The sequence below is a fragment of the Muntiacus reevesi genome, chromosome 8 (genome assembly GCF_963930625.1).
Source record: "Muntiacus reevesi chromosome 8, mMunRee1.1, whole genome shotgun sequence".
Taxonomy (NCBI): Eukaryota; Metazoa; Chordata; class Mammalia; order Artiodactyla; family Cervidae; genus Muntiacus; species Muntiacus reevesi.
The window spans coordinates 65409684-65423377 of NC_089256.1; the positions used below are offsets into that span (position 1 = coordinate 65409684).

Here is a 13694-nt window from a genome sequence, read left to right on the forward strand (position 1 = left end):
AGTCATCAGAATTCCATTAAAAATTAATCACAGTAGTTTGGGGGATATATTAACCTGCTTGTAAAAGGTAGTAAGAGTGAGAAAACAAGCTAAGATAAAGTGCCAGGAATTAAGTAATTCAATGCTTTGAAGATCAGATTTAAAAATTAGGAATATTGTTAGCTTACTAGGGGAAAAAGATCCCAGAAACCTGTATATACTACACCTGCGAATAATTCAGCAATCACCTAACAAGTTATGGACCCTGTGGAAAAAAGAAACTGGTTAGTATGTTATGGTACATATTCAGAGGAACCTACGAAAGGCAATTTAAAATGCTAAAACTGGCAGATTTACAAGCAGGAAAAGAGGCTTTTGAATACTACACCATTTTCAAATAACACTCATTTCAAGGTGAAGATGAAAGAAAAAAAAAAGATCCATCACTACTGTTCACTGCTGGCAATAATTCTATTGTGTATTCCGTTATGTAGTCTCGAGTCACAAGAGTACAGTGGAAATGTCTTTGAGAAGAAAAAATCCAGAAGCAGTTAGAAAATTTTCTTTTTAGATAGGTTTGTTTTTCCAAAGAAGTTCATTAAACCAAAAACATAGACTTGCTACCACAGCAATTTAATGGTCACTTATAGGCTTATTTGAAAGCTGAGTCAAAGCAAGATTTTATTGGACAAAGTGGCAGTAAAATGTGGCCTCAAGCTGCAGATTCATCAAAAAACCACCAAATTATATGGTTCTAAAACTTGGATTTAATGTCTCGAGTTGTTCCATTACAATCTCTAATTTGATTACTAATGCCTGATCAAAAATGTAATGCTATAAGATACACAATTAGAAAATAAAAACAAACCAAGTCATTACTTAGAGTTTGTTTTCTGAAAATCAAATTCCTGAAGCTGAATGGATATTGAAAAAGTATAAAAACCGAATTACCAAGGCAATTCTTGGCTAGGATAAGTAGTCATGAAAAATATCCCAAGGACAAAGTTCAGATTTTTATAACATGGTGTAATGGAAACATCACTAGACTGGAAGCCAAATAACTTGGATTCCACTCCTGTCTGCTCTAACTGGTTTTGTGACCTCGGCCTAATAATAACCTGTTTCTGTAAGAAACAAAGAAAACAAGAGGGTGTAGACCAGATGGTTTCTAAGGTTTTTTTCCAATTTAATTACAATTTTAAGTCTTCTAAGAAACGTTTCTGTCAGACAAGCCCTACCTGGAATGTTATAATCAGATGGAATGGTAATTTCTAGAAATACAGGTATGCATATATGACAAAAGGGTGAAAATAAAAATGGTTTTGAAAATCTTATTGCTGTCACAATTTACAAAACAGACTAAACTCCCATGGGTCTCAAGGTGGGAAAACCATGGGTCATAAACCAGTCTTGTCAACTATATTAATATTCCTGAGTGACAATAGTTTGTTAGCAGCAGTTTAATATATTTGAGGCCAATGATGCACAAAATACCATCTTCTTGATACTACTGAAGAAGCTGTTACTGAATTGTGGTGGCTGTGTCTCCCCAGTTCATATGTTGAAGTAACGGAAGATGACCTTATTTGGGGATAGTGTCTTTATTAGGTTAAAATGAGCTTGGCAAGGTAAGCCTTAATCCAATGACTGCTTGATTCCTTATAAAAGGGAGACAGACTTGGACACAGGGAGATCACATGAACATGAAGATGACCACATACAAATCAAGGAGAGTAGCTGAGAACAGATTCTTCCTTTACAGCTCTCGAAAAGAACCAACTATGCTAACATTTCAATATTGAATTTCTAGCCTCTACAACTGTGAGACAATAAACTTCTACTTTTTAAGCCACTCAGTTTATGATAATTTGTTATGGCAGCCACAGAAAACACAGACGCTAAGACTGCTTTACCATTATCAAGAGTAATTTATACCTTCTCATAATAGCAACCCCAATCTCTCATACCTTCCTATTTCTATTTTAATACTTCAGTGAGTTTTCTCAGAAAACAAATGATTTGGTATCAGAAGTTCAGGCATGACTTTGCAGTTGCCTAAGTGAACATGAAATATGAACAGATTAAAAATGACCTGTTTCATTTATAAATGAGTTATGAAATGTTCCTTTATTGTTTAACCCCTTATCAGTTCCTCCCCATCTACGATTATTTAGCACATGGATGAGGCTAAAATAAGGATTACAAAAAAAAAGATTGCCAAGAAAATCAGATCCTTCCTTCCTACCGTAACATGGGGCTCCTAGTGTCACTGAAACACTCACAGACGGAGTTCACTGACTGTCGTGGGGAGAGTAATGGGGAATGCAAAAGCAGGGTCTGGATCTTGTTAATGGGAGTATCCGTGGACTTAACTGTGCATTATGCTGCACTTTAGCTCTGGAAGTTCAGTACTTTAATGACTTCATCCATGAAAGACCGATCTTGTTTTGAGTTTAAAGAAGAAAAAGTTTGTAACACCTATATTTATGGAAGGAAAACTATCATTTCTTTAGTGTATGTTTCCTATCAACTCATAAATTCAGAGCACATGCAAGAAACACGATGACAGTCACCAAAAGTGGTTAAAACTACGAATGCATTGAAAATACCACATTTAGGATACAACTATATACTGAAAGGCAGCAATGCCAAGAAAACTGGCAATTAAAAAGATCTTGTTAAAGACAATTCTCACAAGTTGTGTTTACAATCATCCATTTTAACATTTCCAAAATAGTTGAATTTATTACTTCACATCAACATTATGAAAGTTAAAGAGAACAATCAAGTTGTTTCATGGACTGGAAGGTGACTTATTAATTCCCTTTCATTTCCAAACCTCATCAGGCAGTCACTACATTTATGAGGTAAATCAGCCGAATGCTTGAAATCTAGATGAATTTTAAGATCTTCAATCTGTCCTGTTGAATATTCACAGTACTGACATAAATAAATCCCTTCAGATAAATGTGAATTTAGATGTTTGCAATATTCTAGCATACTTGAGAAGCCTTTCCCACAGTCATCACAAACATGAGGAAAAATTTTAGTATGTTCAATAGCAACATGTCTGTTAACATTTGTATGAAGTCTACTCCGAAACCCACATACTTGACAAACAAAGAAGTTTTTACATTTGTCAAATGTGATTTTGCTTAAGAGGCTATACTGTCCATGTTCTCCATTGTTATACTTATCACTTAACTCTATTAATTTACATGCATGCTCATTTACCACGTGGCTATGCAAGTCCTCTGGATCATTCGTCTCATGTTCACAGAACTGACACAAGTACTGTTCGTCGCAGCTGTGCTCCTGGAAATGCAGGTAGAGCTCACTGCTTGAGGAGAACTGTACGTCACACTGCTCACACCAATAAAGGTGATCACTGAAATGGGTGTCTGCAATGTGCTGGCTGAGGTTCTCAAAAATTACTGTCTTATAATCACAGTATTTACATATGTAGGGATCTTCTTCATGAAGTTTGGCATGTTCGATCAAAAGCATGTTGGTAGAGAAACTCTCTTTGCATACTCGACACACATTTGAATCAGTACGCTTGTGCTTCAAGATCATATGCTGCTTTAAATCAGAAAAATATTTGCTGTTGAACTCACAAAGTTCACATTTATAGAGGCCACTGCTATTAGCTCTCAGTAAAGGCCATTTCTGCTGGGCAGTCACATTCAAAGCTTGGCTCTTGTCAACAATTTTGCAAAGTTTAGCTGGTGGCTCTTCATCAGTTTGGTCTTGGAGACTCTCAGAGGAATTGTTTTCTGCCTCTATATCGTAGTCTTCAGAAATTGCATGTACTTCTGCAGCAATTGGAACATCTTCAGCAGTGTGAACTTCTATGGGGCTCTCCTCTTGGGTTTGCTGGTGGACCGATTCAGGGGAGTCACAGTCTTCATCACAAATTTCAATATCAGCAGATTTTTCTGAAAAACAAAGCAAGACTATTATTGTTATTACTAAGTAAGGCCTATTAAATAAGTAATTGGCAAAAAGAAACTTACTTTTTATTTTTTTCACTGAACTATACACAATGTGCAGATGCTGTTCCTTTCTCCTACCTGTAGGAAAGGCAGTGTGGTCTAGAATTCTAAGTACAGGACTGGGAACCAGGTAGTTTTGATTTCTATTTCTGGCTTTGATTCCCTCAGTAAATTTTGGCAACTCATTTGATGTCTCTGTATCAGAATCATCATCTGTAAAAAAGAATTTGGAAAAATACTTATTATTTATATCAATCAAAACATTAAACATTACATGGACAAACTGAAATGTCAGTCACTAGAGAAAACTGGGCTTCAAAATCATGTCTTTTTTAAAAGGACTTTATTTTTCAGAAGTTTCAAATTTACAGGAAAAAAAAAAAAAAAGAAGGTAATACAGAGAATTCCCCCATACCCTGCATTCAGTTTCTCCATTATTAACATCTTACATGGTTTGTTGTAGCAATGACCAAATGCTGGTAAGCTATCATTACCTAAAGTCCATACTTCATCCAGATTTCCTTAGTCTTTATCTAATATCCTTTTTCTGTTCCAAGGTCCCATCCAGGATACATAACATTTATTTGTCATATCTCTAGGCTGCTGCTAGCTGTGGCAGTTTCTCAGACTTCCCTTGCTTTTGATGATCATGACAATTCTTTTTTTTTTTTTTTTTTGGACCATGACAATTCTAAGGAGACTGGTCAAGTATTTTGCAGGATGCCCCACCAATTAACTTTGCTTTTTCATGATTAGACTGGGATTACGGATTATTGGAAGGTAGACACAGAGGCAAACTGCCTTGTTTTAAAACTCACATCATATAAAGAGTATAAACTACTAACATTATTTATGACTGCTGATGCTGAACTTGATAACCTGGGGCTCTTTCAGGTTTCTCCACTGTAAAGTCACCCTTTTACTTTCCATACTCCACACTTTGGAATTAAGGTACTGAGCGCAGTATGTCCATACTTAAGGAGTGGAAAGTTATGCTTCACCTCCTTGAGGGAGGATTAGCTACACAAATAATCTGGAGTTCTTCTGTACACATTTTGTTTCTTCTCCTTTATTTATTTATTCTATCATTTATTTATATCAGTATGGACTCACGGATATTTATTTTATACTTTGGGTTATAGTTCAATTTCTCCCCCTCTCAAACTGTTTCAGCTTTGGATACTGGGAGCTCTTTTAGTTGGCTCCTTATGCTCCTTTGGCATACTTGTATTAAGTGACTCTATATGTTGAGTACTTTCTTATTTTTTGGCACAACAAAATGTTCCAGGCGCATCTTTGAGGTTTCCTGCTCCAGAACTAGAATCTGCCATTTCTCCAAGAAGCTCTCATTCTTTTTATTGGAAAATGGTATTAGAAACCAATATCAGGGCACTAGATGTTCTCACTGCTACTGGGATGTCATTTCTGTTAGACTCTCAGTTAACAGAGCAGAAAATATGTGCATGTGCACTACTACAAACATACTGACATCCCATAAATGTTTCTGTATGTAACTGTTTGTGTCTATATTAGGCCAAACATGAGTTCATAGGGATGTCTCTGACTGAATGTTCTTTAAATGACCACACCCCTCACCTTGTGTTCTTTCCTTCCATTAGCCCTCCAAACGGGGATATACAGCTGAGCAGAAGATCTGTGTGTAACACTGTTCTTTCTGTGATTTTTTGTTTTTTTTTCCACTCTACACAGCACTTAAGATCTTAGTTCTCTAACCAGGGATTAAACCTGTATCCCCTGCAGTGGAAGAACGGAGTCTTAACCACTGGACCATCAGGGAACTCCCTGAAATATCACTATTTTTAAATTTTCATCATAAATAACTCAAAACTCTGGGTCACCCCTGCTTAGCCACCAATTCCTAGCTGACTAAAACTGAGAGAGGAGGATGTTTTTTTGATTTATATGTCTGAACTACTGTTAAAAATTAAAAACTTAGCCAAAAGTCTCTTGTTTTCTTAAAACAAGTTTAGACACCTGCTCATTTTGAAATCATCACTTTCACTCACATTTTCAAATAGGAAATGAAAAATTATAAAAGCAATTTGAATAAAAATATTTTGGAAAATTTAAATATACCTTTGTTGTCAAAATATTTTAAGTCTGGTTGTCTCATAGAACAAACACTGTAACAATGATCTGAAAAAATTCCATTGAATCCATCTGCAATTCTGCTTATTCCAGAGGAATCTGAACATAAAACAAAATTTAAAAATTTTCAAGCACACCGAACACATAAACATCTAATGACAGCCATCTCTTTATCCAACATAAATAAATTTTCATAGTATTGGTAATAAGGTGTTAATAGTTCCCTCAATTCTGAAGGCTTTCATAATTCAGATATTGACTTTGAGCTTTGAAAGAACCATAAACCATACAATTTAAAATATAATACTTTGAAACACACTAAGATACAATTCCCATGGTCAAGAGTGCCACAAAATATGAATATGCAATAAATGTGTTAATTGCAAAAAACACTGAATTAACTACCAAGCAGATCTGCCATGTACTGCAGAGAAAGCATAATACACAGAGGAAGGTCTGAAGACCAGTTAGGGTTTCTGAAGACAGTCATTTCAACTCTTGCCTGGGAAGGGCCAGTTAGATAGACCAGGTTTAATTTCCTCAGATATGAAAAACAAGTAGGCTGGGTTGGTTAACAGGTGTACCTGAGACCGCCCCAAGTATACCTGTGCATAGCATTAGTTACAGATGGTCAAGACCTCTTATTTGCCAAGATAGTAGAGCCAATCTCAAAGGAAGGATCTAAAATTACACAATCACAATGAAACTTACAACATTTCTGAAAATAATGTACAGTATAAAGTTTTTTTCCAATGATGCAAAATATCTTCCATCAAGGTTATTATTAAGACTTAAGCACAAGCTTGGGAAACACAGGCAAATATCAATTATGCGATGTAAATATGTAACTTGGATATCTAATTCTAAACGTCTATAAACTATGAAGTTGTGAAGATTAAAATAAATGTCTGTGAAATTCTGATGTATGTCTAGCACACAGCAGACATTGAGAAATATATTTTCAGAAAACTTAAAGTTTCCTCTTACCTAAAAGTTGACCCAGATATTTAACTCTTATCAGATCATTTATGAGAAAATGGATGGAAACACAATTGCACGGGAATTAAACATGGTCTAACTTTTAAATAATTCAATCGTACACTGACCTGAATAACGAGAAGGATGTAAAGTCTTCCTTTTTCTTTTTTTAGGATATTCATTCATATCTTTTTAATCTAAAAAAATGGAAAAATTTAACAAATACATCACAAATAACAAGTGTTAATGGTTATGCAAATTTCTTCTAATAAAAAAATTGGCTGGCGATAGGAAATGTGTGCATCACATAAAAACTGACTTCATGAGAGAAACGTTAAACAATCCTACTTATATTTTGGATTTACTTTTCTGATTGAGTTTAAAGGCAGGACACTGAGTTCTGTTTTCTTTCTTCCTGAGGTTGAGAACTTTTCAAATGTTGATATAATTATTCAGTGAAAACTGAATAATTACATAAGCTTTATACTTAGTTTTTATAATAAAAGACAAATTGTACCTATGGCACCAAATTAAGAGTTTTAAAGGTACATTTCTTACAGTTGGGAATATTTTGACAGTTTTGAAGCCACACACCCCCTTAAAAAAGAATACTGTCACAAATCTGTATTAATCCTCTGGCTTCAGAAGGGAAAAAAAAATCACCCTCATCATTCAGAGGCTCAGAATATAATTTCAAGAAAAAATCCTTTTCTTACTCATGAGGTCACACTCAACATTCTATTGAGAACAAAAGAGATGTGGCAGCTATTGAATAAATATCCATAGACAAGTTATAAAATTGACAAACTAGTTTTGCCACATCCTACTTACTTGGTGTAATTCTTAATAATGGAGAGAGGAAAACTGAATTACAGGGAAGTTTTCACAGACGGTGAAATATGCCTGTAGGAAAAACAGGACAAAAGTCTTATGAGCAAAAATATAGTTCATTTCTGAGACTCAAGGTACTGGATGTTAGTTAACTGGAAAGCTATACAGAATTAACTCAAGTACAATATTCTTTTGAATACATACTGTATTAAGTACTAAAACTTGTATAAATTGGTAAAAACGTGCCTACATGTAAATATGTGTCATATTTCTTTGAAGTGAATTTACCTTCTAAAACTATCTTAACACCAAAAAAGGAACATAAATAAATACACAGGAATATAAATCTCATTAATTTATTTGTTTGTGCTCAGTTGAGTCCAACCTTTTGAAACCCCATGAACTGTAGCCTGCCAGGCTCCTCTGTCCATGGGATTCTCCAGGAAAGAATACTGGAGTGGACTGCAATATCCTACTCCAGGGGAACTTCCCCACCCAGGGACTGAACCTCCTTCTCCTGCCATTAATTTATTCAGTCACAAAGAAAGCCAATATAATGAAAGCTGACAAATTAGTAAAGGCTTTTCTTTTCTTCTCATTTTTGGCTGTACTGGGGTGGCTTGTGGGATCTTAATTCCCTGACCAAGGATAGAACATGTGCCCTCTGCTGTGGAAGCACGGAGTTCTAATCACTGGGCCACCAGGGAATTCCCAAATTACAGATTTTAAACTGTTTAAATCCTCCTTATAGATTACTTAATAGAAGAATAATGATCATTTATTGGGCACCAATTATGTACCAGGCTGTGAACAAACTTTTTTATTTAAACCTATGATTAGAAAGGGCTTCCCTTGTAGCCCAGTCGGTAAAGAATCTGCCTGCAGTGCAGGAGACCCAGGTTCGATCCCTGGGGTGGGAAGATCCCCTGGAGAAGGAAATGGTAACCCACTCCAGTATCCTTGCCTGGAAGATCTCACGGACAGAGGAGCCTGGGCTGCAGTCCATGGGGACACAAAGAGTCGGGCACAACTGAGTGACTCACACACATGATTAGAAAAATCTATAACACACTCTCCAAATCACTATTGTCTACCCGTTGTTACAGATAAAGAGGGCTTACCAGGTGCTGCTGTTGCTAAGTCACTTCAGTCATGTCTGACTCCGTGCGACCCCACAGACGGCAGCCCACAAGGCTCCCCCAACCCTGGGATTCTCCAGGCAAGAACACTGGAGTGGGTTGCCATTTCCTTCTCCAATGCATGAAAGGAAAAGTGAAAGTGAAGTCGTACAATTGAGTCCAACTCTTAGGGACCCTGTGGATTTTCCAGGCGAGAGTACTGGAGTGGGTTGCCATTGCCTTCTCCAGCTTACCAGGTGGCTCAGTGGTAAAGAATCTGCCTGCACTGTAGAAGATGCAGGAGACACAGGTTGGGACCCTGCGTCAGGAAGATCCCTTGGAGAAGGAAATGGCAACACACTTCAGTATTCTTGCCTGGAAAATCCCATGGACAAAGGAGCCATCGCAGGGTTTGACAGGACATAACGGCTAAACAACAACTGATAAGGAAATTGAGGCATAAACTTAAGTCAGAGGAATAGTAAATAAGTGACAGGGTTGAACAGAGACCTAACTTGAACATAGATTTTCAAGTTTATGCTTTTCATCTCTTTTATTTATAGAAATAGGGAGATAAAGTGATCAGTCCAACTTAAGTAATAGTGTTAGAATCAGAACTCTTTCCTCCATTTCAGATTAGTGTTCTTTCTACTATAGCAGTGGGAAAATAAGGAAGGTCAGGGAAAAAATGCATTGTAAAGTTTTTTCTGTGAACTTATAAGCTTCTTTTCTTATCACCAAGGTGATACAGGTACACAGTAGGTAGAACTTGGCATCGTTATTTCTCATCTCAATTCTAGCAGTAGGGAACTTGAGGTGCACATACTATTTTTGCTGCTTTATTAATTGCTGGGTATATCAATACTGGGCTTCCTAGGAGGTTCAGTGGTAAAGAAACCACCTCCCAATGCAGGAGACTCAGGTTTGATCCCTGGGTCGGGAAGAGCCTCTGAAGAAGGAAACAGCTACCCACTCCAGAATTCCTGCCTGGGAAATCCGGTGGACAGAGGAGAATGGTGGGAAATACACAGTCCATGGGATCGCAAGAGTCGGACACGACTTATCTACTAAACAGTGACAAATTATCAGCACCATACATAATATAATCATACACATAAAGTGCTGCTGAATTTACTGCGAATTTTCTTTATTTGATTTTCACAACAATCCTGTGACATAGATAGAAGGGCTACTATCAAATCTACTCCAATTTTACTGGAGGAGGAAACAAATTCATTGAAAGTGAAGTCATCTAAGTAGAAGGGCCAGCGATGAAAAAGTGACTTCTGGGTTTACAATTGTGTGATTAAATCTTCATTTATAATCACAGTCACTGGCAAGTTATATCTTGCTCCCAGTCCTTAGTCAGCCACCAACTGGGAGGAGGGTGCGGGAATCACTCAAAGAAACTGACAACCATGATATCTGCAGAAATGGTGTCAACATATATAATGCTTCATCTAACAACGCAAATAGCATTCCCTGAGCTCACCCCATCAAGTGCATTAAAAAAAAAAAAAAAGCTGTTTTCATATTTATGTAATAAACTAAAATCTTAAGACTTATTTCTAACACTTTTGTACAGAATTTATACAGCTGAAAGCTTTATACTTCATGTTCTAAATGTTTTACAAGTATCAGATGGAATATTGTAAACTGTCAGCCAAGCATTTTAAACACTTCAAACTCTTTCAAAAAAGCAAGGAAACCAAGCATGGCATTAGAATTAATGTTGCAAGCTGGCTTGGATTCAGATGGTCAGGTGAAAAGAACAGGATTACCTTGATCAGGAAATGTTTGATTCCTACTTAGGGCTGAACAATACCCAAAAGTTTACCCAACCTCCTTTAAGCAAGATGGTAAAATGCCCACTCAAGACCAAAAATGCTACCCACCCTTCATTTCAGCAAATGTTTTTATGTGCCTTTTGTGTGTATAACTGCCCTGATGAAGTCTGGCTTTTTACCTAACGATGTCATACACACATTTGCTCTCTAGTCCTCCTCTTTTAATGGGAAGATTCTGAACATGCAATTTTTCACTCAAGTCCTCTTCCTCACTTAAAAAAAACTACAGATAAAATTAATATATATCACTGTAGTAAAATAAGAAAAAAAAAGAAAATAATTAAATCAGTTAGAATCTGTTCATCCAGAAAAAAACACTGTTAACATGGTCTTTCCTGGTAGCTCAGTGGTAAGGAATCTGCCTGCAGTGAAGGAGACACAAGAGAAACCGGTTGGATCCCTGGGTTGGGAAGATCCCCTGAAGGAAATGGCAACCCACTCCAGTATTCTTGCCTGGGAAATCCCATAGACAGAGGAGCCTGGTGGGCTACAGTCCATGGGGTCGCAAAAGAGCTCTACAAGGCCTAGCGACTAAACATTTTAAAGTATAGACATGCAGATATTTTCTCATGCTAAGGGATTCATACATACTTTAAATTTACAAAAAAGCTAACCATGCCATCCAAAACACTCATTAAAAAAAAAGCAACTTAGAAGACACTTGTCATCATCCTTCCTATGTCACTTTTTCAACAATAAGAACGTCTAAGTACAAAACACAATACAGATTGGCAGACTCCTACTGGCAGTCAGCACTTGTATCAGAGGGTTCAACCTTTTCAAGACCTTTCACGCAACGTAAACATATGTAAGACAAGCATTTACAATAAAAAGATGGTTTTATACTAGAGTTTTAGAAGCATGTTCTTCCCCAGCCTCATTTTGAAACACGTATGTATTTTCCAGATTTTGAAAAAAAATGAAAACACAAAAATGCTGCAGGAAACTTGAACTAGAAAGAACCCACCACACGTCCCATTTAGTGTCAGTCTTTGCTTTATCTCTTTGCTTTGAGATAAACTGCTTCAAATCTCTCTTGTCCCTAGGTTGTACTGAAAAACAAAATTAAAACGGGTTAGAAGTACCCTCCTAAGTGCCTTAGACTAGAGCCAGAAGAGCCAGAAGGTTGCCGACTCCCGGCGCGGGCAAAGGATGCGCCGCCGGAGGGTCACCATGCCAGGCGGCAGGGCCTGAGGGCCAGCGTGGCATGGGCGGGGGCCCACGGCCCAGAGAGGCCGCGCAGGAGCCACCGGGACCCGGCTTCTCCACCCGCGCGCCACGTACTGGCCCCATCCGGGCCCGGCGACAAGCCAGGAGTCCCAAGTCCCGACCCCAAAGGCACCATTCGGAAAAAAGCAGGGGGGACCGAGGCCAGCCGGGGCCGAGATGCCCTCCGCAGGGGGCGGAACTGCCTTCGGGGTGGGGGAGGGGCGCGCCGTCCCGCCAGAAAACGAAGGCGGGTTTCAGTTTTAAAGGCGCCATCCGGCCTTCCCTGCCCGCACGCCCGCGGCCCTTGCAGCAGTGCGGCGACCGGGCCGCTCCGCCCTCACACTCACCAGTCCCCGGGGCCCGCCCGGCCAGCCCAGGCGCAGCAGCGAGGCGGCGGCCGAGACGCCCGAGCGCGGGCGGAGGGGTAGCGCAGCCCTGCCCGCAGGCGCACGGCGGCGGCCGGCGCCGCCTCTCTGGCCCTCGAGCTCCCCGGCGCTCCGCCGGGCCGGCCCCACTCCCTCCCCGCGCGCCCGACGCCCAGCCGGCAGCGCCCCGGGCCCAAGCTCCGCGGCCGCACTCACCGCCGCGCTCCGCGCCTGCGCCGCACGCCTCAGGGGCCCGCCGAGAGGGCGGGGAGGCGACGAGGTGAGAGTGGGGGCAGGGAGCGAGCGGCGCGGCCTCGCCTCGCTCGCGGGCTAGGAGGGACCACCGGCCTCCAGCCCCGGGGGTGGCCCGGCGGCCCGCGCCCCCTGCAGGCACCTCCGCGCCTTCGCGGGTGCCTTCCGGGAGGGGTACCGCGCGTCCCGGAAAGAGCCGGTGATTCCACCCTCTAGAATTGCTCCTAGCGAGGCCGCCGAGGGAACTCCCTCCACCACCAGCGCCCCGCTCTCCCTCCCGCCCAGAGGAAGTGGGAGCAGCAACGCGCGCCAGACGCCCTTTTCCCACTACATTCCCCCTTGGGGACATGCCGGAATGGTCTTGGTCCGCTTAGGCAAGGCATGTGGCATTTCAAACCTCAAAGAGTGGAATGCCGCCTGTTGGGGACGAAAAGGGCTGCCGTCCGCAGGGCAAGAGGAGAAATTTAAAAGATCGCGGGTCATTTTAGTCTTTATCTGGATTCCCTGTCTCAAAAAATGTTGATGGAATGAATGTGAAATTATGGCCGATTGGATTAAATGATTTCACTTTTTCTGACCTTGAGTTTCTAGGAGCAGATGTAGAGAGGATTAAATTAAGTAAGCATAGATAAACTTGGGAACGGGGTGTGATCACGCGTTTAATGTTTTTGACAGAGTTAAAGTTGTTACTCCAAATTTACAAATTAGTAAAGTGAGCCTGTGAGGGTGTAGAGACTAGGTTTTATTCATTAATGATTGTTAAGTGGATGATGCGGCCCTTCTGGATTATCATGTGCCCAAGGTCACTAGTAGGACTGCAATCCGTGTTTTTTTCTTTCATCGTGTATGTGCTTTTCTTGGTTATCACATACTAACCAATCAATCACCGGATAGTAATAATCATAGACTTTACTCTGACCCCATCAGCTAACTCCCAGGAGATAAAATCATATTCGAAAGAGACGCTAGTGTGTGAGGCTCAATTGTTACAATCTCATAACGTTTATGTGT

General features: G+C 39.9%; 2 protein-coding genes across 9 annotated transcripts in view; one reads left to right on the forward strand and one right to left on the reverse strand.

Annotated features, from left to right (window-relative positions):
- Positions 1-631: 631 nt before the first annotated feature.
- Positions 632-12779, reverse strand: ZNF639 (zinc finger protein 639). Of its 6 annotated transcripts, XM_065943671.1 has the most exons (7): positions 12414-12572; positions 11825-11909; positions 7893-7964; positions 7190-7258; positions 6072-6182; positions 3996-4187; positions 632-3917 (listed from the first exon to the last, which is right to left on the reverse strand). In XM_065943671.1, exons 4-7 carry the CDS (start codon positions 7245-7247, stop codon positions 2764-2766), a joined length of 1515 nt encoding a protein of 504 aa, XP_065799743.1. In that variant the 5' UTR covers positions 7248-7258; positions 7893-7964; positions 11825-11909; positions 12414-12572; the 3' UTR covers positions 632-2763. The 6 variants fall into 6 exon arrangements, with proteins under 6 accessions (XP_065799743.1, XP_065799746.1, XP_065799741.1 ...); XM_065943674.1 differs by lacking the exons at positions 11825-11909; positions 12414-12572 and adding an exon at positions 12648-12779 and having other exon boundaries at positions 4053-4187; XM_065943669.1 differs by lacking the exons at positions 11825-11909; positions 12414-12572 and adding an exon at positions 12648-12779.
- The window catches only part of KCNMB3 (potassium calcium-activated channel subfamily M regulatory beta subunit 3), a 67725-nt gene continuing 66629 nt past the window's right edge, over positions 12599-13694 (forward strand). For all 3 annotated transcript variants that reach the window (XM_065943677.1, XM_065943679.1, XM_065943678.1), the window contains exon 1: positions 12599-12711. The gene's annotated coding sequence lies outside the window, so the exon portion shown is untranslated. The remainder of the gene's footprint in view (positions 12712-13694) is intronic.

What these genes read in the sequence shown, in the direction of transcription:
- ZNF639 (XM_065943669.1), bottom strand. Translation starts at nt 7,247, where the DNA reads ATGAATGAATATCCTAAAAAAAGAAAAAGGAAGACTTTACATCCTTCT. An exon ending in ACATCCTTCTCGTTATTCAG is followed by an intron (nt 6,183 to 7,189) that starts GTCAGTGTACGA and finishes TTTTATGTTCAG; the next exon opens with ATTCCTCTGGAATAAGCAGA. An exon ending in TTCAGTGAAAAAAATAAAAA is followed by an intron (nt 3,918 to 3,995) that starts GTAAGTTTCTTT and finishes TTTGTTTTTCAG; the next exon opens with AAAAATCTGCTGATATTGAA.